Source organism: Ursus americanus, chromosome 31 (assembly GCF_024610735.1).
Source record: "Ursus americanus isolate L20-20 chromosome 31, mUrsAme1.1.p, whole genome shotgun sequence".
NCBI lineage: Eukaryota > Metazoa > Chordata > Mammalia > Carnivora > Ursidae > Ursus > Ursus americanus.
This window is the reverse complement of record NC_142157.1, coordinates 23,656,584-23,684,458: the sequence shown is the minus strand read 5'-3', so window position 1 is coordinate 23,684,458 and position 27,875 is coordinate 23,656,584. Positions and strand designations below refer to the sequence as shown.

Genomic DNA, 27,875 nt, shown 5'->3' with positions numbered 1-27,875 from the left:
AGATGTGTTGTGTTGGTTTTGAGAGAGCGAGCGAGCTTGTGCCGGTGGTGGGGGACAGCGGAGAAGGCGAGAGAGAATCTTAAGCAGGCTCCGTGCTCAGTGTGGGGCCCAAAGCAGGACTTGATCCCAGGACCCTGTGATCACAACCTGAGCTGAAGTCAAGAGTCAAGATGCTTAACCGGCTGAGCCATCCAGGTGTCCCAAGATGTGTTTTTGGTAAGAAAAGTATGAGGAGGGATGCCTGGGTGGCTCAGTTGGTTAAGCGTCTGCCTTCAGCTCGGGTCGTGATCCTGGGGACCTGGGATCGAGTCCCACATTGGTCTCCTTGCTTGGCGGGGAGTCTGCTTCTCCCTCTGCCTGCTGCTCCCTCTGCTTGTACTCTCTTCTCTTTCTCTGATAAATAAATAACATCTTAAAAAAAAAAAAGAAAGGTATGAGGACTGGAAATACATTTTTGTTGAGGTAAAAGCTAGTAATTTTGTCCTAAAACGAGACTGGTTATTTAAAGAAGGAAAACTTAAGACAAAATTTGGATGTAAAAAGAAAGTTGTAGAAAGTTAGTGAAGGGAATCTTTGAAAAGGAATTTTATGTGTGGTCAGGACTCAGACTGGAATGAATGAATTTTTTAGAAGTACACCTGAAATTTGGCTCTTCTCTCTGCTAAACACACAAAGTTTTCTTGGATTGTTGGTTTGCTCTTGACAAGAAATTGTAAATGAAGTTTTGTTTTTTTTTTTTACTTTATCTGCCCAGAAAACCAAAGTTTTTGATTACTCAAGAGAACTGAAACTTCTCAATATGAAAGGAGCTAAGTTTTGCCAACCACTAGGCTTCTGTAGAAACTACTGCCACCTGGGTTAAATAGGTAATTAAATGTTAAGTTTTGTAATGATCTGTAATCCTATTTGGATATGTGCTTCAAAACCTTCTGAGGTTTTTAGCAAAAGTTCCCAAATACTCAAATCTACATGAAGTCTTTTTGACTAAATTCAGCTTGTTTATTGGATATGTTCAGTTACTTGGGGAACACCGTCAAACAAATGATGATAAACCTTCTCAGGTTATGTTGCGTGGGTAAAACGCTCTCACTGTTCTAGACATTATACGCAATCTCTCAAGTTTTAATATGTCTTGGTATAAGGTCATCACGTGACATTCTAATTATTGAAACGTGTATCACAGAAATAGCTGGATTTCCTTGTGAACGGCATGATAAAGAACTCTCAACTCTCTCATCTTTAAACATGGCCATTGTTGAGGGATTGGTAATTATTGTGCTGAAGCTCTTACAAACGTGTTTCATCGTCCGGGAGGTTCACTGAAAGGACTTTTGGGAAATGCAGGTTTCTGATATCTTGAAGATCATAAAATTAAACTGGGTAAGAATTTCTGGAACTAAAGGAAAACTGCAAACAGGACAAGAATTAGTGACAAGGGACTGAATGATCTGAGGAAGATATTTAGTGTTTGTGACTCTTGGTCGAACCATTGCTGGTTCTCCAATGTTTGCTCTTCCACATTTAAGGAAACTGCTTCTCCTAGGGTATCTATGACTTACCTAAATATGATAAAATATTCCTTTGTGAACAAATTGAAACATTTATCTTTTCACCCTTCTGAAACCCTCTAGAATTCAGAAACTCTCAGGGAGTTCTCCTTCTTTCTTGGCAATTATAATTATTTGCATAAGTTCAATAACAATGTGTTCTTGTAACAGGACACCATTGGAAACACGAGCTATGTTACCAAGGTTTTGACTGGAACGTCATACTAGAGAGACATATATAGACTCAGATGTGACCAGACAGCTTGAAGGAACTTCACAGCGCTAATACAGTCCCTTGGAAATGCTGGCCTGATACCTTGCTTACAGTTCCCAGCAGTCTTACCCAGGTGAGTAAAGAATGTCAATTCCTGGTAGATGCAGGAAACTTCAAGATATTTTGGGGACCTGAGGAAGAGGAATTCACCCAAATCTATAGGCATTGCAGGCAAATCTGACGGCAACTGTTTGGGCTGGTTTCTGGCCTTCAGAGGCTTTTAAAAGTTCAATCGGAAATACCTTATGAAAAGTTCCAGCAAAGCAGATTTACAAGAACTTACATGGTCAACCACTATTCTTGCTGTGCTTATGTAAATCATCAGGCCAACTCTGTTAAAACTGGACTTGTTTTACAAGCAAATTAGTCTTCGTTTGGCTACCTTTGACAGAAATGAGGGTGATTTTAGAGAGAATAACTTTATTTCAATAACACACCTTTGGAGATGTTAAATTCCACCTCTGATTGTCTTTAAATGTTTGTTGTTTGCCTAAGCTCGACAACTTGAGGTAAACTTCAGAGAAATTGCCACAAGAACTCATGTATAGACATTCTTGCCTGTTATTCTATGGGGATAACAGGACCCCATGGGCATGTATGTGATTATTTTAATAGCTGGACAATAGGATGGACTCCCAACAGTTGTGTAACTCAACCATCACCCTGACTGATTCTATGTGGCTGGGATGGCAAAATCACTCCTCGAAAGCTGGAGCAGACCCTACTCCATGGGTTGACTATGGACTGTGGAGTGAGTGGATGGCCCACATTCCCCATGACTGAATCTCCCAGGAGGAGCTGTCTCCCACCTGCCAGTGATTCCTTGTAATTAGGACATTGTTAAAGCCAGACATCAGGCAAGGTGGTTTCTTGAGTTTTATCCCTTACTCATATTGTCCCAGGAGCTGCCCCTATCACTGTAGAATTACAATTAGAGGTTTTAGCTACGCATACAGCAGCCATCTTTAATTAAACCCAGCACCCACTTACCCTCCTAAATGATGAAACCACATAAGTTTGAAAAGTAGGCCTTCAAAACTGGATGGCCCTTGTTATTTTGACTGCAGCCCAAAGAGGAACCTATGCTCTCATTAAAACAGAATGTTGTGTTTGTATTCCAAATTACTCAAAAAAATGTAACCGAAGCCATGGCAGATTTAAACAAACACATCACTGCTATAAACGCTCTAGCTCTAGATCCTTTTAGCAGGATCTAAATTTGATTCCTTCTTTAAATGGAAATATGCCCTGCTAAGCATTGCTATATTTCTTGTTCTTTTTGGTTGTCGTTTGACTTTCTGTATTTGTCAAACGGGAGCCTGTGCTATTTGCACACGCTTGGAGGTGCCTTTACTGTACGTTTCAGGAGGGGCTAGAGAAACGCAGTTCTCCGACCCTGTCAATTCCCAAATTCCATTCCCAAATTCCTCCATCATCCCTGATCAGCAGGAAGTAGCTACAGAAGAAATGGCTGCTGTCCCTTCTCCTTCCATTGAAATGGAATGGTGTTTTGACAACGGGGATTTCAAAGAGGACTCCAACTACCTCCCTTATGACCTAAGTCTGTACTCTCTAACTGGTTAAGTTCTTCTTTCCAGCTTATCTCTTAACTCAGGCAAAAGACCTTACAGGCAAAGCATCCCCTGACAGGAACCAACTACCTCTTCAAGCAATAGCGACCACCTAGACACCAGCAAGACCCCCAAGGCAATGATCGACCTGACCTTTACTGCCCCCCTCCTGGAACCCACTGACCTTTGTCCACATTTTCCTTATATAAACCCGGGAGTATTTTCAGCACTTTGGAAACAGTCTTTTGAGACACTAGTCTGCTGACTTCCCAGTGTTGGCTTCATGGAAATAAATTCCTTTCCTGTTTCACCACCATTCATCTCTCTGGATTTTTTCAGCGATGAGCAGCTGACCCTGGTCTATTTGGGACCCGCAAAGCCAGGAGCTTTTGCCCCCTGTGCCCTGGTTATGGCTCCCCCCCCGGATGTATGGACTTACAGTCTTGTGACTCACAACCAATCACTCACAATAAAGGTGTTAATACGTGACTTCCAAGTCTAGTGAGAAAAACACGCAGCTCCCACCCACCTCTTGCGGAAGGCTCTCTCCCTCAGAAGACGTTGAGACCCGCCCTGCTGGTGAGGCCACAGGTAGGCACACTGAGCTCCCACTAGTGGCCAGCCACGGGAGTGAGCCACCTTGGGGGTTCAGTCTAGTGGAGCCTTCGGCTAACTGCAGTCCCAGCTGAAATCTGAATGTGACCGCCTGAGACCCCAGTGAGAAGCTCCTCCAACTGGGCCCTTTGCAAATTCCTAATCCACAGGATCTGTGAGCCTAATAAAATGGTTGCTGTCTGTTACGGAGCAACAGTTGCTGGAACATAAAGATATAACAACAAACAAAGCAAAGTCTTCTTTTATGAGGCATCTATTCCTCCTGCAATAGATTATACACACATGGGAGACCCGTGGGAAATTAAATGATGCAGGGTCAGTAAGTGTGTAGCCTAGCGGCTTGTATAAAGAAAGTCAATCAATAAATAGTAGGTACTGTTATTATTACATAGTTAAGGGGGTGTTTCCCCTGCTGGGACACCCTTACCTCCTTCACTGCCTGGCAAATTGCTTGTCACTCAAGATTCAGGCCAAGAATCACCTCCTCTGAGAAAGCTTCTTGCTCCCCCCCTAATCTGAATCAGGTGCCCCTAACTCAAAGACACCCACACCCAGCATCATTCTATTCAGCACACTCTAACTTGGTGTTCTTAGCTGCTTTCCTCACTACAGTGTAAGCTCCTCAGGAACAGAATGACGCTCATTTCTCTACAAAATGTATGAAATAGTAGAAAAATATATATCAGTCTCTGATCACCAGGAAGACCAAGCCATGATAAGAAGTTTGGAATTTTCAGCCCCAATCCCTCATTTTCGAGAGAGGGGAGAGGGGCTGGACATGGAGTTAATATCGAGCATGCCTACTCATGAAGCCTTCATAAAAATCCCAAACGTCCAGGGTTCAGAGAGCTTCCAGGCTGGTGAGTACACGCAGGTGCTTGCTGGGAGGCTGGCACACCTAGAAAGGGGGGTTGCAGGGACGCTCCATGCCTCTTCCCACATAACTTGCTCTATGCATCTCTCCCATCCGAATGTGCAGCTGTGTCCTTTATCACATATTTTTTATAATAACCTGGTCAACAGTAAGTCACCTATTTTCCTGAGTTTGGGGAATTCAAATTAATTGAACCCAAGGAGGCAGTCATGGTAACCTCTTAACTTATAGCCAGTCGGTCAGAAGCAGGGGTGATTACGTGGGCTGAGGGCTGGCATCTGAGGCAGGGGGAGGGCAGTCACGTGGGACTACCTCCAGGAAGACAGTATGGAAACCGAGTTAATGTGCAAGGCACCTAGCTGGTGCAGCAGAACTGCTTGGTGGGGAAGCCCCCGCCCGCCGTGTCCCAGTGCTGTGATGGGGCAGTAGCATGAAGGTAAAGGAGAAACATAGTGGGAGAGCTGGGGTTTTCCTACTCAGATGTGTGGTAAATGTTATTCGTGCTCACCAATATTTCTGAATCTCCTCTCCTGTGGGCGCTGGAAAGTATGATGCTTACACATCCCGTCCCCTTGGAAGTCAGCCGCGGGCAGGCAGTTTGCTTAGCCAGTGGGAGATGAGGACAAGTAACAGGTGTCCCTCCCAGTGGAAATTGGAGAGCCATCTCGCCTTCCTCTTTGCTGACGCTCCTCCCAGCCAAGCCCCGCAGCCCTCAGTCAAGATGACGGCCATCAGGAGGGGATGGAGCCTCCTGCCTAGCGAGGTCCCCAAGTACTGGTAAGGAGTGGAGGCTCTCGCCTGCACACACACAGAGCGCGTGGGAGACAGATCTTTGGTGACTTACACAACAGAACTGTGTCTACTAACTGATACAAAGCATAAGCCTCTCACCCTCCTCTTTCCGTTGGTTAGTATGTACTAAAATCACAAACTTTAACTCATTCCTCTGTAAAGTCAAAATAGGAAAGGTACCTTCCATGGTGAGAAAAATGGGAAGAACGGCGCTTGAGATAGAGATTCATAGTTCCCTATTCCCGGTCCTAAAATAGAAAGTAGTGTACATTTTTGGAGACACATGAAGACCCTGCCAAATGGTACCCTCGTGGTCTAAAAACAGTAATGCATTCCCACCCCAAAATGAGTGGTTTATTTTCATCAAAGTTGAGCAGAATCAAATTTGTACTATTGTGATGTTTACATTTAAAATCATCTGGTGGCTAAAGACAACCATAAATATCTGGCTGGCAACTGGGCTTAAACAAACACAGCAGAGCCACACCGCGGAGCTGGAAATACGCCACTGACAAGTAAGGTCCTGTAAATTCTCTGATTCGGCAGTCTGAGTATTTCAGGCTTTCCTCCCTCAAGGCTCCCACGGCTGGCGCCTCGCGAGCCTGCTGAACTGGGGTGGCGTGGTTTTGGTCTGCACCGTGTGCGGGGAGGGGAGGGTTAACAGACAAAAGCTATTCACATTTGCATCCCCCAAGGTCTGTAATACTTTAACGCCTGACCTAGTAAATCTGTATGACAAATGCTTGTTGAATGAACGCGTGAATAATTCCAGCTCTTGAGAGGAGGCCAATGACCTACTGCCAGGTGGTAAAATATCTCTGAAAGCTACAATTCTCCCTACCAGCAGGGTAAACTTACTACAGCCTACTATGTCTTTATTATGCACCTACTATGTGCTCAATAGTGTGCTGGGTGTAGGGTTGGGGGAGAGGGGAGTGGTGGGAACTAAAGTCATTGAGGATGTGCCCTTGGCTTCATAACCCAGGGAATTACCCCTGTCCTGCCTCAGTTCTTCTACTGCTGTTGGTTATGGCTTTTCTAGAAACCACTGGGAGCCCAGGACCTTACAGCTCTTCCGTCCAATACACGTAGTTTAAAATAACTCCAAATTTCCAAGATGCTTTCATCCAGAGGGATACAAACTGAGAAGTAATGACTAGCGTGGATGCCTACCCAAATGGACAGAAATGAAGAATCAGGACCAACGAAGAATCCGGATATTTTTATCCTGTGTCAATCAATTTTTGTTCTTAAAAAGATAAATTAAACAAACTCTTGGAAACTAGAGTTGATAGAGACAATAAGCAAATAAAAACACCAGATTATTTTACCAAAATGTCCTTAAATATGCTTACATCACCGATTCTATAACTTCTCAGACACTTGTACAATGAAGTTTCTCATTAAGTTGTATTTGGGGGTCAGTATTACACATCACAACTCCCCCCACCCCCACCGCCCAAGCACTGTCTTGTTAAAATTACACTATCTTATTTTGTTATAATGGAGAAACTGCGATCATCTTTGTTAACTCTAGTGCTCAAGGTTTTTTTGTTTTTGTTTTTTTCCCCCCTTTTCTCTCATGGGCACTAAATGAGCCATCCCCTCCTCCAAACTCCCAGACAAATCCGATAGCATTTATACAGTGAAAAGAAACAGAAATCCCCCACCCCTGAGTGAGGACGAACTACGTTTCCATTTTCCAGAAGCCTCCAGCGGAGTACAATTTGGCAATGAGAATTGACAGGCATACCCCTTCACACTTGCAGGGAGAACCATAATTGCAAAAGGTAGTAACAAGTGTTGGCAAGCATGTACAGAAATCAGACCCCTCGTACATCGCTGGCAGAAATCAAAGTGGTGCAGGCGCTCTGGAAAACCGCCGGGCAGCTCCTCAAAAGGCTCACCATAGAGTTACCACGTCTCCACAATTCCACTCCGAGGTGTGTACCCAGGAGAAGCAAACACATACCTCCACCCAGAAGCCTGTACACAAAGGTTCCCAGAGGCATCATTTATAACAGCCAAAAAAGCAGAAGCCACCCAAATGCCCACCAGTGGCTACACGAATAAAGATGTGTTATATCCATACCACGGCGTATGATTCAGCAACAGAAGACAAGGTCCTGACCCACGCTACAACATGGATGAACCCTGAAACCATCACGCTAAGTAGAAGAACCCAATCACTAAAGACCACATATTACAGGATTCCCTTTACACAAAATGTCCAGAGCAGGCAAATCTCTAGAGATAGAAAACAAACTAGTGGTTGTCAAGGGCTGGGAGGATGAAGAGTACTGGGGGGTGACAGCTAAGCGACCCGGGTTTCTTTTGGGGGCGACAAAAATGTCCTAAAATTGATTGTAGGTCTGTTTGTACAACTCCGTGAAAATACTACATGCCACAGAATTGCACACTTTAAATGGGTGAATTGTAGGGTATATAAACCGTATGTCAACCAAGCTGTTAAAACACTGGCAGGTGCAACTCCTGTCCCTGGAAGTGGTAGGATGATGTCATGGCCTTTGTAGACCAAGAGCTGGCGATGGTGGCCTGCCTCCTGCAGACCAGGAGGAGCCTGCGACACAGAGCTGTCACCGCCCCCGGGTAGGAGAGATGATGCTGGGGCCTCAGGATAATAAAGAAAAGTCCCTGCTCAAGAAGACTGTTCTTGGAAATCCAATGAAAAAAACCTGACTCAGACCCTCGGAGCTCAAAACTAAATCCTGAACCACAGTTTAGCCGTGGAAATCACGCAGCCCTTTTATAAAGATCTCTTGGTTCTTTAAGAAGGGAGGTTGCACTTCCTACTTCCCCGAGAATTCATACAAAAGATTCATAGCGAAAAGCCTCTGCTTTCCTACCCCAGGAAGGACAGGTACTTCTGTCTGTGCCTAAAGAGGATCTTTGGCATATTCAAACCCCATTTATCCTTAAAAGGTAAACCAATAAACTCCTTTTCAGCCATGGAAATGCAAATATTTAATATGTACATTCAGCAAATCTCTTCAAAGAAATATTCAAGGATTCTAGAGATAGGACTTAATGGAATGAACACAGGAAGACATCCATGCAAACATTTTGCAGATGCTCCAGGATAAACAAGTGGGCAGAGATCGCTAGCTGACTACAAAATCCACCTTCCCTTTCTTTCTGGGCTCACAACTAGACTACGTTTCCAGCTCACTCACCGTCAGTTATGGCCATGTGACTAAGTTCTAGCCAGTGGGATGGGAGTGGGAGTGAGGTCTGCCACTTCCTGCTGGCCCAGAGACCCTCTTGGGTGTTCTCCCTACTCCTTCCCATGTGCTGACGGGATGCAGGCATAGGATAAGACAACAGAGAATGGGAGAGCCACAAGATAGGAGAACACTAGGCTCTGATTGACAGAATGAAGGAAAGTCTTCTTGCCACCCATCTGAACACCTTCCCATGGCTATCATATGTATAAGAAGAAAATTTTCATTGTGTTGAGCAAATTATCCATTAGAGTCTACTTGATATAGCAGTTTACCCTATCATAACTAATACATTCATATTAAGAGCGACATCAAAAGAATTCAATTTAGGGTATGTGAATCCCCAAAATAACAATTTTAGATTTCAGAGGATTCCACCAGAGATCATTTAGTTCCTCCCCACAAAAAACAATAGTCTGATGTTTTAACTATTTTATAAATTTTCACCCTTATTTACTATTTCTGCATAGAAAACAATGGGATTATAGATAAGATTTGTTATATTTTCATGCATTTTCTAAAGTGTCTATTAATTACAATGCCTAAAATTGTCAAGAACAAAAACTCTGCAAGAGGGTTCAAGATGGTGGCATAAAAAGATACTGAGCTCACTTCCTCCCACAGACACAATCTATATACAGAAGGGGATCTAGAAACTGGACGAACTGAACCACCACAGTAAGGATGGCAGCAAGGTGGGTAGGAGACGTACAGATATGGTCTTCCTGAGGGAAAAAAACCCATCACAGCCCAGAGTCATGGAGTTCCAGTCAGGAGGGGCCTTAGCTATAAGAAAATTTTCCATAAGGAGCAAGAGATTCAAGCTCCAAACCAGGCATGCCAACACTTAGATCCCGCATAGGAGAGATGAGCCCCTAAAATACCTAGTTTTGAAAACCAATCAGGAGTACATTCAGGAAAACTACAGACCTGTAGCAAAAGAAAAACCCACTCTTAAAGGGCTTGCGCACAGACTCACTAGACCTGGAAATGAATGCAAAAGCTCCAGATAGAAAAGTTCATAGATTATAGGTAAAGGAGACCCATTTACTAATCTGGAGTGCCTCCCAGATAGGCAGGAGGCTGCTGGGCCTCTCCCCAAGGACCAAGACTCTAGGGTTAGCCATTTTTGCGGTCTCATTCAGCAGTGCTGATTCTGGCAGTAGAGGGCGCCATTTTGGAATTGTTCCTCTAGACTGCTAAAGGCAGGAGGCACGTTCTGCTAAGAGCCCTGCACACCCCCTTGAATCCTACAGCAGACAGGCTGATAATGCTGCCCACTAGCACACCCACAACAGTCTGGGCAGAGCCTCACAGCCCACCAGGCTGGGAGCCAGCCCTGCCCAGCTATCAGTGGAAGCCCAGCCACAACATAGGGGCGAAGTCCAACAGACTTGAGAGAACAGTGTGTGAACACAGTGAGAACTTCGGCAAAGAGAGAGAAAATATAAAAATAAAAAACCAGTCGGAGCTGAAGAATACAGTTAACTGAAACAAAAAATACGCTAAAGGGAATCAACAGCAGATGAGAGGATGCAGAACAGATCTGTGAACTGGAAGACAGGGTAGTGGAAATCACCCAAACTGAACAGCAAAAAGAAAAAAGAATTTAAAAAAATGCAAATAATTTAAGGGACCTCTAGGACAACATCAGGCGTACTAACATTCACATTATAGAGGCCCCAGAAAAAGACAGAGAGAAAGGGGCAGAATACTTATTTGAAAAATAACAGCTGAAAACTTCCCTAACCTGGCAATGGAAACAGACATCCCGGTCCAGGAAGCATAGAGAGTTCCAAAAATGATAATGCAAAGGAAAAAAGACACATTATAGTGAACATGTCAAAAGTTAAAGAGAGAATCTTAAAAGCAGCAGGAGCAAATCAACTTACATAGTTGGGAGGCCCCATAAAACCATAAGCTGATTTTCTGACATAAACCTTGTAGGCCAGAGGGAGTGGCACAATATATTCAAAGTCCTGAAAGGAAAAAACTTCCAAACAAGAATATTCTACCCAGCAAGATTATCCTTCAGAATTGACGGGGAAATAAAGGGCATCCCGCAAAAGCAAAAGCGAAAGGAGTTCATCACCACTGAAAAGCTTTATAAGAAATATTTAAGGAACTTCTTAAAGTAAAAAAGAAAAAGCCGTAACTAGAAATAGAAAAATATGTGAAAGAAAAAAAAACTCACTGGTAAAGACACACATATAGTGGTATATACAACCCAAACGGTAGTGGATCAATCACTCGCAAAGGTAGTCTGAAGATTAAAAGACAAAAGTGGTAAAATCAATTATATCTACGATGATTAGTTAAGAAATGCACAAAGTTAAAACACGCAAAATATGGCATCAGAAACATAAAATGTGGGTGGCGAGGGAGTTAAAATGTAGAATGCATCTGAACTTAAACACCAACTTAAAACAGACCACAGTGTACATAGGTTGTTACATATGAACCTCACGGTAACCACAAACCAAAAACCTATCTAATAAAAATGCAAAAAATAAACAGAAAGAAATCCAACCATAACACTAAAGAAAAATTACAAGGAAGAGAGCAAGAGAAGAAACAAGAACTACGAAACAACCAGAAAACAGTAAACAAAACAGCAATAAACACATACCTATTGATAATGACTTGAGATGTAAATGGACTAAATGCTCCAGGGAAATAGACACAGGGTGACTGAATGGATAAAAAAACAGACCCATCTGTATGCTGCCTACACGAGACCCACTTCAGCTCTAAAGGCACACAGAGACTGAAAGTGAAGGGATGGGAAAAATAGTCCATGCAAACAGAAATGAAAATAAAGCTGGGCTAGCAACACTGATATCAGAAAAAATATACTTTATTTTTTAAATTATCATTTTTTTAAAGATTTTATTTATTTGACAGAGAAAGAGACAGCGAGAGAGAGAACACAAGCAGGGGGAGTGGGAGAGAGAGAAGTAGGCTTCCCGCTAAGCAGGGAGCCCCATGTGGGGCTTGATCCCAGAACCCTGGGATCATGACCTGAGCTGAAGGCAGACTCTTAACGACTGAGCCACCCAGGCGCCCCAGAAAAAATATACTTTAAGTCCAAGTCTGTAACACGAGACAAAGAAGGGCATTATATAACAATAAAAGGATTAATCCAACAAAAAGCGACTTTTGTCTGTGTAGTTAAAGTCTCTCCAGTCCCTAGAACAGTGTCTGGCATGTAGCAGATGCTCGAGGACACGTCTGTTGAACGAATAACTGAAAGAATAAGGTAAGGTAATAAGAATGAGGTCAGTGAAGGGCATTATTAAGCAAGACCTCAAAAGCACAAACCGCAAATGAAAGCCAATAACCTGACTACATCAAAGTTAAATATTTTGTGGCAAACTGATTCTAAAAATGTTAAACTGCAGAATGAGGCAAGATATTCATAAAACACGATAAAATACTCTTAGTAGCCAGACTACATAAAGAGCTCTTCTCCCCTTCGCACTGTATCTCCGGCACAGGATGGAGAGACAGCATAAGGCCCTGGCCAGGAACGCAGGCATTAGCTCCTGCCCGGTTTTGAATTCTGGCTCCCCTACTCCCTAGCTGTGTGACTGGGAATGTCTGACCTTAACCTGTCTGTGCTTCAGTGTCCACAGCTGTGGAAGGATCGAGTTTTCAACAGATACGATTAGAAACGCTGCGAGGACGAAACCAGTGACTACCCGTAAGAGCTCAGTACGGAAGGCGGCACACAGAAACCACGCGATGCATGTTAGCCAGTGCTGTGACTGCCCTGCGGTACCTTTCCTCCTGACCTACTCGGAGCTCTAAAATTGTGTTACGGACTTATTTCTCTTCCTCTAGCCAGGGCCTCGGGTCCATAAAACAGCACTTTCCTTTGTAGTCTTAGCATTTAAAACAGTGTCTGCCATACAAAAGGTCCTCAATAAATATTTGCTGGGTGAATGTGAAATCAATAAAAAAAATCAATAAGGAAAAGACAAAAGACTGACAGAAGAACGGGCTGCAAATGAGCGCTTCTCGAAAGCGGAATCTCCAAGAGCCAGGAGTCCTAACAAGATGCCGCACCCCCATGGCCGGAAGGGGTAAGCCACCTCAGATTCTACTCTCTACCGGCCGAGCTGCCGAACATCTGTAAGTCTGATGAGATCAGACGAGTGCGAGGGAAAGGAACCCCCATGGGACCGCGGGTGACGTGTGAACAGACAGGGCCACTCGGGAGAACGTTCTGGCAATAGCCGCCATCAGCGCCCTCACGGCAGCGTCGTGGCGCCCTGACCGCGCAGGGCACTGTGCTAAGCCCTTCACAGAGGCCAGCCTTGCACGCGGTCACAACTTGTAAGGCAGGTGCTATCGTGACCGTTCTTCTCGTTTTACGAAGAGGAAACGGTAATACAGAGGGGTTACGTGTCTTGCTGAGAGTCGCGGGGCAAGGGCAGGGCGAGCCAGGACTCGAGTCCAGCCAGTCGGGCCCCAGACCCGTGCAGCTGCTCCACTAGACTGCCTCTCGTCTACACCTCTCCACCGGCTGGGCGTCTTTTCAGATCTAGGTTGGCAATATTTAGCTCCTCTTTGTCAACTGCCTATTCATGAGCTTTGGACACCTGTCAGCCTATTTGTTTTTTAACGAATTATAACAGATGTTTAGCGCTGCGTCTGTTACGGTTAGGACGCCACATCCCTTTACTACATGGAAAGGCACTACAACGGACCAACTCTGTGCCAAGGTTTTGACACCGTTCATGAACAGTAAAGGTGACACAAAGGTGCTTCACGGTGCCCTGTGGACAGGACACGATTCACATGGGCGGCTGGGGGAAGTCGGCCACAGCAGGGGCAAGTGCTCCCGGCGCATGGGCCATGGCTTCTCCTCGTGTTGGATCGGGGCACCCATCGCTCATAAGCTGATCACGTGGCCACCCAGTTCAGTCATGGATTTGACCTACAGTTCAGGTTTTCAAGACAGTCTGTTGTCAGCGGCTCTTCTGTGCAATTCCAGTAATGATTTCTTCACCCTTTTCCTCCCCCAGTGGAACCCACAGTCCAGAGCAGGAAGCCACCCTTCCAGGCATCATCATCTGGCTCTGTGATGGCCTGACCTAAAGTAAGATTTCTGCCACCTCATCGGTTTGGTGGCTTCATCCCTTTCCCAGCACACGCCTCTCGTCATGGGGCTGACACAGGAAATCTAGGTCAGGGGTTCTCCAAAACCACATTATCTCTGACCAAGCAGTCAGTCATGGACAAGCCTTCGAAAGGCTCAGAGCTCAAAGATGCCCCCAAGTTTATGGCCAGTGAAGGTCAGAGATCATTATCAAGGTCAGCCAAGGAGGCTGGCAGCTGAAGCGACTGAGACCATCATGTTGGGTAGAGGTCACAGTGGGACCAGCCAACAATTTCAATATTTACACAGGCGTTAGAAGCAGAGGGTGGCTAGCTCTGGGCAGTGGCTTCCGCAAGCCCTAGATTCAACCCAGGCCCAGCTGGAGTAGAAGAACCTTTGCTAGCTTCTGATTGATGGTTTGCTAACCAATCCCCCTTTTTTAGGTATTTTGCTGCTTGCAAGTTTTTAGTTGTTTCAGCTCTTACCATAAAGTCAATGTGGGAAAATGTGTCCTACCTCTTCAGCCTTCTCTTTCCACAATCATTTCAGTATTAGCGAACAGTTTTGGTGCCTACTTCCCATAAAACCCAATTCTGATAAGAGTTAATGTTAAGTACAATAAAATTTTATCAATATGCATTGGCTAGAAATTAGTCTAGTGTGAATTACAGTTTGAGAAGTTAAGACTTGTCTTTGCAGATAATCCAAGATCAGAATAAAGGAGAAAATATTAAAATGTAAATGAAAATTTCAAACGCATCTCTAAGTTCATTATATATAATTAAAAGACAAAGTACACATTGTTCAGCTACTCAACAAATTTGTTAAAGGCTTACTTCTTCGCCTCTTAGGCAAAACTGTTCCTGAAGATGAAATGATGAACACGAGTGGAAAAAAAATTTTTTTAAAAGGCTTGAGGGAGTTGGAGGAGTATATACTTCAAGATAGTCCAAATTAGTGAAAAATCACCTATTTCCTATAGCCTTCTCTCACCCATGCCCACAATGTTTTCCTGATAGGACAACCGATATACACTAGCTCCTACTTACACGACTTTTCTCATTTCTGGGCCTTTCGAAGACAAAATTTTGACTTAACAAGTCAAAAATAAGTCTTTTCCCTGCCTGAGATTCATTTCAATAATGGATTAGCATTGTTACATTTAATATTAATGCGTCAGCAAAGCATCAACATACTTTTCAAATGATATTCCTATTTCTAAATTCCCTTACATATCAAAGTCTTGTTCTCTACTTTCTCTTTTCTATATCCCAATGCTGATCACAGACTGAGTCAAATCTCTCATTTGGGAACATTCCATACGTACATGAAATCCTTGTGGTTATACAGTGTGGCAAAATATTATGCTTTTCTCCCTCAGAAAAATCCTGTGAAGTGAGGGGCAACATCTGTATGGTGCGGGGGTAACAAGGCCGTTATAGGAGGAGTGATGAGGTGGCCATAGCAACGAGGTCATCAGTCATCACCTGGAATCCCAGAAGTGAACTTGGGAGCTCTCAAACACAGAAGGGTAGGACCTCCCCAACCCAGAAGGTAGCTAAACACAGTCCACTTTGGGATGGTAGAGAAAAGAAATAAGGAAATTTTTAAAAGCATAGAGACACCCCAGAGACACCTCAGAGAAATTAAACTGAGGGTGATGGAAGTTTCCTGATCCCGGGTTTAATACTAACTTCAGTATACCACACAGCCTCCCTAAAACTTGTAGCTGAAAAAGACTCTAAAATATTTGTTAAGAAATATTTTGGAGGGGCGCTTGGGTGGCTCAGTCGTTAAGCGCCTGCCTTCAGCTCAGGTCATGATCCCAGGGTCCTGGGTTCCAGCCCCGCATGGGGCTCCCTGCTCAGTGGGGAGCCTGCTTCTCCCTCTGCCCCTTCCCCTGCTTGTGCTCACTCTATCTCTCAAATCAATAAATAAAATCTTAAAAAAAAAATGCGGTTGTTCTATGTGGTCTGATACACACACTGATTCTAGTACCAGCACAAGCACACGCAAGCGTGAGCGTGCAGCACGCACACCATACGCTTCACCGCTGGAAGGACAGGCCGCGACCTGGTCACAGCGGCTGCTTCTGAAGAGGAAGACTCCGTGCTGGGAGAGTAAGAGTCACTTCTCACTGGACACCCCTTGGTGCCTTTTGAATCTTGTAACCATACGCTCATACTACCTATTCAAAATATTTTTTAATTAAAAAACCGAAGGTGGATACAAAGCCAAAGCCAATATACAGATGTTATTAGTTAGTAGACAGGCTGGGCTGTGGGGGGTAATGTCCCAAATAACAGAGCATCCGCCCAGGAGCTGCCTTCGCTCTCACGAATCTCCATTGCCCCACACGTAAGTTCTAGAAGATGGGCCAGGCTCCCTCTATTTTGTTCGCTGCCATCCCCAGCTGCTGGGTTCAGCTGGTCCAAGGCAACTTTGTACCACACGAACACCCCGGCCAGTGGAAGGGGAAGGAAACACTCCAGGTGGCAGGAGAAGACGGCACTGTTCTGGAAGAAGGGGCCCACCTGCAGCCTCGGCACGAGAGCCCCACAGCAGACGGAGTAGATAGTGAGTCTCCATGGAGCCGCAGGACAGATTCGGAGAGGGCTATGATGTTCAAGGCTCATCACCTGACAGAAATTTCCAGCACAACAGGAAGAGTATATTTACATTTTTGTAAATATATAGGAATAGGAAAATGTATATATGTACATATGAATTATATATATGATACATACATATAGGAAAATGCATATATGAATACACCGAGGCACTGCTTGATGATACACCCTGACATTCTACATTAAAAATGACGTGCTTTTGCAAAACAGAATTTTTTAAAAAAACCTTCATTTGGAGAACAAAAAAGAACTCTGCTTTCATTGGTTCTTTCTTCAGTTTCTATAAAATGTTAATACACACCCAAAGGATAGTAAAGAACAAGTATTCCCTCACCCCCCCCCAAAAAAAAACCCAAATGAAGAGACTATGGAAATTATCATATTAACTGAATCCCCATCTTTCTCGGGAACGTACTACATGAACTTGAACACTGAATGAACTCAGCCGTGGCAATAAAGGAACCCGTATTTCCCCGGTATGTGTGTGTTGAAGCCAGTAACAGAAACACAATGTGCTAACAAAAGAGAAACTATAAAATTCAACTCCCAACTCCGTCTGGGACGCCCTCCGGGTGATCTGTGCACTGGACTTTCTCGTGCGGCTTGGGGAGCTTGACGGGCCCTGACTTACAGGAACTCAAAACACCCACAAAAGCACGACCTGCTCAAGCACCAAACAGGCCAGGCTGTGTAGCTGGGGAACCAGTGGGCTCACGTGGATTCCTCCAGCAGCGCTATCCGCCTGAAACGCTCAACACCGGATTCCCGAGCCTGCTTTGCTTCCTATAGGCAAGCAGCTCTGGAGACTTGACTCATCGCAGTGCTGGGAGGCGGAGGGCACCAGGGGAAGGATGTCACGCTGGGGCCGCTACAGAGCTTTGTCTAGGAGGGAGAAGAGACTGCCATGAAACAGGCATGGAAGAAAAAAGATCTCACTGCAAAATACTGATACGATCATTAAAATTAGTCCTTGAACAGATCTGAAGAGAAATTCAAGAGGGCTCTCTGTAATCAAGTTAAAAAAAATTTTTTTTAACAAGGAAATGTATTCGTTTATTTTTAAGTCCATTGACATTTCCTGCACTCATTACACTGGTGAATTCTGACTCTAGAGGTGCTCGAGTTGGTCATCTCTGGCTTAAAGGGAGATGAGCTTGAAACACTATCAAACAAATTACTCTTTATTGATTTATGGTTGATGCAGTTTAGTGCAGGGGTGAGAGTTGACGGTCAGGTGGCAAGAGGCCCAAGACCCAAGTATGAATCTGAGATGCCTGGACGGGTTCTTTAAACTTGGAAAAGCCCCCGTCTCCTCATCTGTTGTTGAAAAGGTTCAACAAGAAAAATGTATATACGAAGCAGGAAGAACATACCAGAAGTCCAGAAAATTAGTAATTATTTTACCACGTTGGGGTCTATAGCATAGAAACCAAGTGCAAATCTACAGCCCAAGTCCTTTCAGTTGGAATTAGCGAAAAAAATCCTTCACATATTCCTCATGGACATAGGGGGAAACTTTTTAAATCAGAAATTAATTTGTCAGTGGAGATTCAGAGCCACTGGAATCCATTCAACAAATCTTTGTTAAGCCACCACCACGTTCCATACACCAGATATGGCAAAGATCAGAGTCTACAAGCACCATCTCCGTGCTCAGTCCGCCTCTAAGCAGACAGGGAGACACACAGACCTGTTTTGAGGTGCCAGCCTTGTCTACTACCTTCTTCCCTGAAAAGGACTACAGCTCTCACTGTGGCAGTGACGGCTCTAGGGCCTTTCATAGGGGTGATCACCTTGGGTGGAAGCCTTCGTGAAAAAACGACACTGGGGCCCGCCCTTGACTTTGGAGGAGGTGGGAAGATTCAGAGAACACCCTGGGAGGGAGATAAGACTCCCAAGAACACGTGGGAAGCTGTGGCCTACAGAGGGCCACGGGCACTAACTAAATCCCTTCGGTGAGCCGTGAAGTCTGACGTTGAGTTGGAAGTTTTCTGCCCTACGTGATAATCAAACCTCTCCCCTCATTGTTCACAAAACCCTCAGTCAGTGGTGCACACAATGACCTGATACTGGTGGCTCTTGGGAGGGGGGGGGGATAACAGACAACTAACCGAGCCAGTGTCAGAGGTCTGAGGAGAAAGGGTAAAGGAGTCAAAAGCGTTCAGAGCTAGTGATGGGGAAGCTGGAGAGAACACGGGCAGTGGGAGACCGAGAAAGCCTCAATCCGCAAGAGATCGCCATCACTCTGTTTCAGCTTGAGCCACTCCAGTTAGATATTAAAGTGTGATTCTAGAATGTAAAAAGGATGTGGAAATAGGGAGAAGATCCTAGAAACTTCTAGACTAAAAACAAGTCAAAACACAAAAAAGAGTGACGTTTCCTATGTAAGAAAGAGCAGATTTCCAGAGAGACAGCATCTGTGCCACTAAATGCTAAATGATAATAAAGCGTTTGTGGAGTTTGGGGAAAAATGATTATTATAGAATTACCCGCATGCCCAGACTATGGTTTATGCATGAGGACAAAAGAAAGGCATCTTCAGACATACAAGAATTCAGAAAATATATCATCTGCATATGCTGATAAAGAAATTAAGTGAGAAAGTACTAAAAAAAGAAGGTACGGTTTACAAGGAATAGTGATAAGCAAACACAGAGGAGTCTAAGAAGTTTTTGACAATATGGTTGTGCATATAATGTAACGTTAAGAAGAAAGTTTTAATGGGATACAAGGGCAAAAATAAAAGAAGCCACATGGAATTAAAATTCCAGACCATTCCAAAAAACCCAGGACATGTAAAGGAAGAAGTCAAAATACCCAAAAATTGGGGCGCCTGGGTGGCTCAGTCGTTAAGCATCTGCCTTCCACTCAGGTCATGATCCCAGGGTCCTGGGATCGAGCCCCGCATCGGGCTCCCTGCTCAGCGAGCCTGCTTCTCCCTCCCCCTCTGCCTGCTGCTCTCCCTGGTGTACTCTCTCTCTCTGTCAAATAAATAAATAAAATCTTAAAAAAAAAAATCCTACACGTTTTGTTTTGTTCAACGGCAGAATATTTTGAATAATGGTTAATTTCTAACATTGATAGAAATACAGATAAAAACATGCTTGTTCAAAATTTAAAGATCATTCCCGGGGTAGGGTGGGGAATAATAGGGTAAAGAACTTCTAAACCACTAGAGAGAAGAAATGAAAAATATTCTGCGAAGACATGAGAAGAATAAAGAAGTATTTTGAGTATCACAAAATCTTACAAAAGTCAAGACCAGGATATGATCTGAGCTGTCCAATTTGATACACACCACCCAGAAAGGGCTAGTTACATTTAAATTAATTAAAATTAAATAAAATTTAAAATTCAGTTCCTTAGTGACACTAACCACCTCTCATGTAGCTACTGACTTCTGTATTCGACATTTCCATCACTGCAGAAAGTTCTAGCAGACAACACTAATAGTGAAAAATACAAAATAACAAACGAGTCCACGTAAAGTTTGATCTTGTTAATGTTAAGTATGCATTTTTTAATATATATTAAAACATTAGTTTATTAAACTGTTAGTAGTGGTTTCTCTAGTAAGTAACATAACCAGGGGCCTTCTACTCTTTACACACTTTATTCTTTGAATTTTTAATAAACCATATTTTACTCTTAAAATGAGTAAAAGTCAGAAACATATTTTCAAATACGGTAACGAAAAACCCAATCGACCAACCTTTTTCTTGAACTTGGTACAGAATTTGGTTCCAATCCCTGAGTTAACCAAAGAACTGACTTTAACTCATATATATATTTACTGTGGACATTTGTGTTAATAAACAATTTCAACACAATGAAGAGTGTGTCCCACACCTAGAAATTTTCCAGAGTTCAGCTAAGTTTCCGGAAAAAGTCTGTTTGGGGCCCAAGGGGGATGTCACATTTCAGATGCAAGGCTCAGCAGACATCTGATGATTTCAAACTGTATTTCTTGAATTGAGGGAGTTCCTTGGGCATAAGCTGTTAACACACCTTTCCATTTAGATTTACACAGTTGATAACAGATCAAATTTCAGAAAGGGCAGCTCTGAATGAGTCTATGGAAACATTCCCACAGCTGGTCTCAACAATACACAGATGAAGTCAGAAAGAACAATATACTACATGGAGAGTAACTTCAATTTCCCCCGCATATTGGGTGTGGGAGAAGAGAGGTTATGTTCTTTGTTAAAAGAATTCCAAAATTTTAATCTTTACCAAATACCAGATATTTAATTTTTCTAAGAAAAAACATTTTCTTAAAAATGTCTCAGAATAACCCTCAAATACTAAAACCATTTCATATCTACCCCAGGGAATAATTTGGTCATTTATCTGCCAACAATGGCATATTCCTATATGCTTATTTTACTCCTAAGTAAATATTCTTGGTAGCTGCCTCCTATTCCACCAGAGTGAATATTGAGGAAAAAGCTCTTAGTGGGAAGGAGATGACAAACATCAATCTGTCTAGGAAGTTTTTTTCTTTTTTCTTTTTTCTTTTGTTTTGCATTCTGAAAGTCGGTTAAGCCAGGAAAGAGATCTGGTTTAGTGCCAACCTGAATACTAATTTTATTTGGGGCCAATCGTGTGACCCTGCTTCCAACACTGGACAATAAGTATGGTTCATGTGGGTGGGAGGCCGAATACGAGGTAATTATCACTAACCACTGTATTTTACAAATGGAGAAAAGATGTATAAAATGGGGCCAGAATGAGAAGATGCTGAGCTTAGCAGATCCTTCCACAATTTGCCCCGTCCTTGATGTTTCCCCGAACCCTTCCAAAGAAAGAAACAGAAGCCACCTATACATCAAACTGAGGTAAGTATTAGAGATCCTTGAGTATTTATAACCTCGAACCCACATGGGAAAACTCCACAGGAAGTCACCCTATAGGTAACCTCTTTAGTACCATAGTCACCCCCAGTAGAACAGAAATCTTCAACAATCGGGACTATTCCTAATAATTCACACAGAAAACTGGATTGAAGTTCATTTTTATCTACGTAGAAAGTCTTTGCTAAGAAAATAATAGTGTAAACATGATCACCTTAGAACTTTGAATTTGCTTGAAAGTTTTCAAGTTCCCTCCAAACTCTTTACAAGGACCTAGTTACTTCCCCTAATTGTAAATCACGGGTTAAAGGAAGTTGTTTAAAAATCTTTCTAGGTAATTGTCTATTAGTGTTTTCATTGAGCATAAAACATATTTCATTCATGGACTTGAAGCATTATCCACAAAAATGAATTAGTACGTAAGGAAAATTCTATGAAAATGAAAGAAAAGCATACTCTGTAACAATGTTTACATTTTGGTGCAAAATAATCTAATTTGGTATCTTCCTTTTATTCGAGGTTCTAGTTGCAAGTTAGTATGTCTAAAATGAGTAAATACATGACAGTTGACCCTTGAACAGCGTGGGTGTTAGGGGCTCTGATGGTCCACAGAGTCTGAAATCTTTGTATAACTTTTGACTTACCCAAAGCTTAACTACTAATAGCACAGTGTTGACCAGAAGCCTTACTGATAATATAAACAGCCCATTAACACATACTGTGTATGTTATATGTATTATATACGGTATTCTTACAATAAAGTAAGCTAGAAAAAGGAAAATGTTATTAAGAAAATCGTAAGGAAAATACATTTATAGTACTGTGCTGCATTATTTATGGGGAAAAATCGTATATAATTGGACCCATGCAGTTCAAGCCAGTGCTGTTCAAGGGTCATCTGCATACTCAATTGTGGGGGTAACTTAATTCCTTCAGGCCACAAGGGTACTATTTAGTAAATTATTGCTTTGTGCACTGACCCACACCTAGTGGCCTCAAAGCAGTAATTCATCATTAAAAGGTAAAGTGTTTACCTACGCATTCCTCCAAAGGCTCTTTATTCATCACTTAATTTAAACCAGTAGAGAATGAAAAGGCCGAGCATAGAAAAGAGGAGTCTTTCAAATTTTACCGTCTACAAACTGGAAACACGCAAGAAAAAAATCTGGGTTTCTACTGAGCCATATCATCAGTACACAAGCCAAAATAAAACACAATTACCCACAAACTTGGCACATGCCATCTAAATTCAAATCCAAAAAAGCAGTCCAACAAGTGCGGCAACTCGAATTTTTACTGATCTCCTCATATCTACCAGACTACAAAGAAATCCATTCTATCACTCTCCTGCCACTAGAAGCTATTATCTGCTCTTGGTTAAAACACTTCAGTCCACTGACATCTCTAAATGGTCAGTAACTGTGTTAACATACAATATGCGACGTATAACACTGAAAATCCCTGCAGGAGACATAGAAATGCCTCTGGGTGCTGATTGGTAACTTCACGCAGCCCATGTATGGCAAGGCTTCTCGGGCCAGGCCCCAGATCAATGGAAACACAGATGAGTACTTCCCTGTAGCATGAGTGTTCTGGACTGTGTAAGCAAGGAGGTACAAATCAAGCCTTCAAAAGAATGAATACTAAACAGAAATTACAGTGGAGAAGACAGACGTCCAGGGTCTCACCAGAAAGATAAAGGGCAGTTATGAGGGAAGTTATTTGGGTAATCATCACATCTCACCTGCGCCCATTCTAACACTAATGCGATTGTCTGGAAAGCATATTTGTATGTAACTAGCTATCATGGGCAAATTTCTATCCCTGCAGAGACAGAACTCAGGCTCAGATTTCTGTCGAATTTCCTTTCCTCTTTAAAAAAAATATTCTAGACTTGAATTGTAACATTCGGTACTTGCAGCTGCCACCGAAGTATTATTTGCTGCAAAAATATAAAAAGCAACTTGCAAATGGGAGAAACATTTAGTCAGCTTTTCCTTTTCTTGATCTCTTTTAATATTTTATAACACATGAAAGCTCAGTAAAAGTTCCTTTCTTAAACAAATCTTCAAGCAGACGTTAAATAGAATGCAAATGTTAAATCATCAATCATTTAAAGAATCCTCTCCATGAACTGAATAAATAAGCCATCTGTGACTAAGGCCTTCCTATCATGTTTTCAAGCTGACCCACTTCTTCATCAGTCACCATGGTTTGCAAAAATCTCACATCTAAGGGGCAGCAATATGTGCTCTGTGCCAGCGCATAGTTTGAATCCAACAGGGTAAAAGGGTAATGCAAACAACCACCTTTAACGACACCAGTCTTATTTTAAATGACCGCCCCCCTCCCAGACTCTAAAAACAGAACTTCAATACCCTTAACCGGAAGCAATCGTTTCTCCAAAGGCAGAGCAAATCAAGTCTGCGGGGGAGAAAAGGGAGCCGGTGAAAAGGCATAAGGAGAAACCTGATCAGGTGCTAAAACGCTTGGTGCAGCTGGCCTTGGAGATCAAACACCGGCTTTGCAAGCAGATCTGTTCATATCCCCTAAGCCTGAGCCCAAATCAGCGGACCGGTCCCGCTTTAGAGAGCTCTGCAGGCACGCGGGGCAGCGGCAAATCCGCGCGTCCCCAGGAGCGGCGGGGCCCCTGGACCCCCGGCACCCCCTGCCCAGCTCCGCGCGGGGCGGGCCGAGGGCCGCGGCCGGGAAGCAGAACTTTCCGCAGTTCCCCGCCACCAGCGCGCAAGCGACCCCGCGCAAATCTAAAACCACTCCCCCCATCAGCTCCTTTTTTTTTCTGGAGGTGGTGGCGGCTGGGGGAGGGGTGGGAGGATCTGGAAGGACTTAAGGAGAGGATGACAAGGAACGGAGGAGGACGACTTCCCACCAACGGGGCCGCCACAAAGAGACGGGGGCCCCGCCTCCCCTCGGTCCCGCCGAGTCACACGCCGGCCAGAACGGCGCTTCGCACCCGCGGGCCGGAGCCGGGCTCAGGCGGAGGCGGGGACGAGCAGGGGCCGGCCGGCCGCGCGGCAGGTGACAGCGGCGTCGCGGGTCCCCACACCGGGGCCCCGCGCCTCCCCGCCCACCCGGGGCCTCGCCTCCGCCGCGTCGCCCGGGAGTCGGACCTCAGCGGGTCTGGGGGCCGCCCGCCCCCTCAGAGCGGCCCCGGACCAGCCCGCGCTCCCGGACCCGGCGTCCGAGCGCAACCCGCGCCTCGCGCTGTCTCCGCGCCCCGTGCCGCCCGCGCGCCGCGCTCCTACCCTTTGGCGTGCTCCGTCTCCTCCTCATTGTCCCCGTCTATCCCGCACGTGTCCTGGTCGTCCAGCTCCAGGCTCTGCTGGCTGGCCGCAGACTCGCTGTCCTCCGCCATCGCGGCGGCGCGGGCTGGGGAGGCGGCGCTCGGGGCCGCGGGCGCGGGGGACCGGCGCGGCGGCGACGGCGCGAGCAGCTCCCCCTAGTGCCGCCCGCCGTCTCCTCCGAGCCAGGAGACCGGGCGCGGCGCCCGCCAGCCCCGCCCGGCCTGGGCCCGCCCACCGCGGCTGGGGCGGGGGCCGGGAGGGGTGGGCGCGCCGCGCGGCGCCTGGGGGTGGGGGGAGGGGCCGTGAAGGGGAGGGGAGGGCGAGGAGCACTGCGGAGTGGTCGCCAGCCTAGGGGGCGGGCGCTGGGACCGAGCCCTGCCACCGGAGCCCTGCCACCCGAGGCTGCACCGCGCCTCGGCCCCGTTGCTGGTCTCTGAAAGCCGCCACAGAGTCTTCAAATCCTTGAGTCTTCATTTTGGAACACAGGCCACGCGATTTTACACCTCTACAGGTTAGGAAGCGCTTTTAACCATTGCAGGGATCTTTTACTCAAGAGTGGGCGTGCCAAGACCCGTGATTTCTAGAAGCCTCCCACACATACACAGACACTCTAAAAATTCCATTTCTTGTATCTATCTTTCCAATACACTATAAAATCAAAGTCAAAGTCAAAACAGAGTGCTTTTCACCTCCCCACTTCCCCATTCCAACCAGACTGGCAGCCCTAAAACTCTTTAACAGAGAAAAATCCTGAGCTGTCCTGTTTTCCGTGGACATCACAGGCAACCAGCTCAGAGCAGAACCACCATCTGAGGGGGACTGGGGTAACGTTATCCATGACCCTGGGGGACTGGACAGTGTCAGGTAGGACACTTCAGCTTCGCTCTGTGAAAGTCATGACCTACACCTGCAAGCAAAAGTAGATGGTCTTCTGGCTGAAACCGTGTATCGCCCCGTGAACGGAGGAGGGAAAGGACTCGCATGGATTGCCAAATAAAAGACAGGTCAAGTTCAGGCTCTTATTTGCTGTTGCATTCTGTACACAGCAGTCCTTCCTTTGGTTTCCTGTAACGGTTGGTGTTCCAAAGTCCTGCCAAAGGTTTGCAAAGTCAGTGGAAAGATAGTTACCAGAAACTGCTCAACGAGCAAAATGTGACTTTAAAAACCCAACTGAATTTTTTCGTGTGTGTTCATTTTTTGCAGAAGGTATTGGGAGCATTTTGTGCCTTTTTACCCCCCACAAGGGAAGACTATGTCCTTAAAATGCAATGAGGTAGAGTATATAAAGACAAAAATTGCAGAGCGATTTCAAAGCCCATCAGCCCTTTATGACTGCTGGTGTTGAGCCCGCTAAGGTTCTGTCAGAAGTGCAAAATGGGGCCAAAACAGGAAGGGAATACAATACTATCTTTCACAATTGCAACTATTTCTGAGACAGAAAGTCACTTGTGGCCTCTGGCTTCAAACTTTAGAATAAAGGCAAATACAGATCAGAGAGCCTCCTGCAGCTCTCGTCTGTGAACACAAACAGTCGGATAACTGTAACCTAGTTGGATAACCAGCAGGATCACGACCAGGAGCAAGTTTATCTGCTCAGTCACTCACCGATCAGAAGCGTTCTTGAAAAGATTTTAAAAATACAAAGCAAACTTATTTATTTGAATTTGCGAGAACCTTTGAATAAAAACTCAAAAAAAAAAAAAAGAATAAGCAAACAAATATTCCTGGAGAAATAAAATGAGGGCATCAAAAACCAGTTTAACACTAGAAAACAATGACAAACAGGGAACATCTGTTCCCCAGAATGGAAAGGAGTTGGCCCAGACGTCTGTTCAGTACAGGACTGAGGTTTTATATAACCAATGTTTGTCGTTGTTAATCGGTTGAAGGAGGGCAAAGTTTGCAGATAACCCTGGAGATTGCTAAATCCTATTGTCATGTACAGAAACTCACTATTTCTAAAAATGTTTGCTTCCTTCCCTGATTTAATCCCAGAGTTTGGGGAATTGGAACCAAGTGGCATCTTCTAGAATCTCAGATCCAAGGTTGTTGTGGGGAAAGAGAGTACAATGGAGTAGCTCCCACTATGTTAAAGAGGTCCTGGAGGATCTTCTATCCTGCCTACTCATCTCCTATTATAGGTGTAAGACCCTAATGTATAATTGGTTTTATTTTATTTAAACTATTATAACTTTTTGGTTTTTTAAAAATGGTGGTAAAATACACGTAATAAAAAAATAGACCATCTTAGCCATATCTAAGTGTATAATTCCATAGCGTTAAGTGTAACTGAATTGTTGTGCAGCCAATCTCCAGAGCTCTTTCAACTTGCAAAACTAAAATTGTACCCATTAAACAACTCCCCATTTCCGGGGCGCCTAGGTGAAGCATCCGACTCTTGATTTCGGCTCAAGTCATGATCTCAGGGTCCTATGATGGAGCCCGAGTCGGGCTCCGCCCTCAGTGGGGAGTCTGACCGAGATTCTCTCCCTCTCCCTCTGTTCCTCCCCCTGCTCCCGTGGGCCTGTGTGTGTGCTCCTGCATGTGCGTTCATGCTTCTGACCTCTCTCTGTCTCAAATAAATAAGTCTTAAAAAAAAAAAAAGTCCAGAAAACTCCCCATTTCCCCCTCTGACAGCTAGTACTCTGCTTCCTGTCCCTATGAACTTGACTACTCCAAGTACCTCATACAAATGGAGTCGTGCAGTATTTGTCTTTTTGAGAGTGGCTTCACTTAGCATAATGTCCACAGGGTTCATTTATGTTGTAGCATGGGTCAGAATTTCCTTCTTAAGGCTGAATAATATCCCATTGTATGGATATAAACATTTTGTTTATCCATTTATCCTTCCATCGACAGTTGGGTTGGTTCCACTTCTTGCTGTTGTGAATAATACTGCTATGAATGTGGATGAAAAATATCGTTTTGAATTCCTGCTTTCAGTTCTTTTGGATATATACCCAAATGTAGAATTACTGAATCATATGGTAATTTCATTTTTACTTTTTTTTTTTTGAGGAAGTGTCATGGTGTATCCCATAGTGGCTGTGCCATTTTACATTCCTACC

The 27,875-nt window shown here is 44.4% G+C and overlaps 1 protein-coding gene across 3 annotated transcripts in view; it reads right to left on the bottom strand.

Annotated features, from left to right (window-relative positions):
* NMT2 (N-myristoyltransferase 2) overlaps positions 1-24,956 on the bottom strand; it is a 63,264-nt gene extending 38,308 nt beyond the window's left edge. For 2 of the 3 annotated variants that reach the window (XM_045787927.2, XM_045787942.2), the window contains exon 1: positions 24,769-24,956. In XM_045787927.2, the coding sequence (XP_045643883.1) occupies positions 24,769-24,878 (110 nt within the window). In that variant the 5' untranslated portion in view covers positions 24,879-24,956. The remainder of the gene's footprint in view (positions 1-24,768) is intronic. The other variant, XM_087857670.1, reaches the window with a different exon arrangement.
* Positions 24,957-27,875: the final 2,919 nt, after the last annotated feature.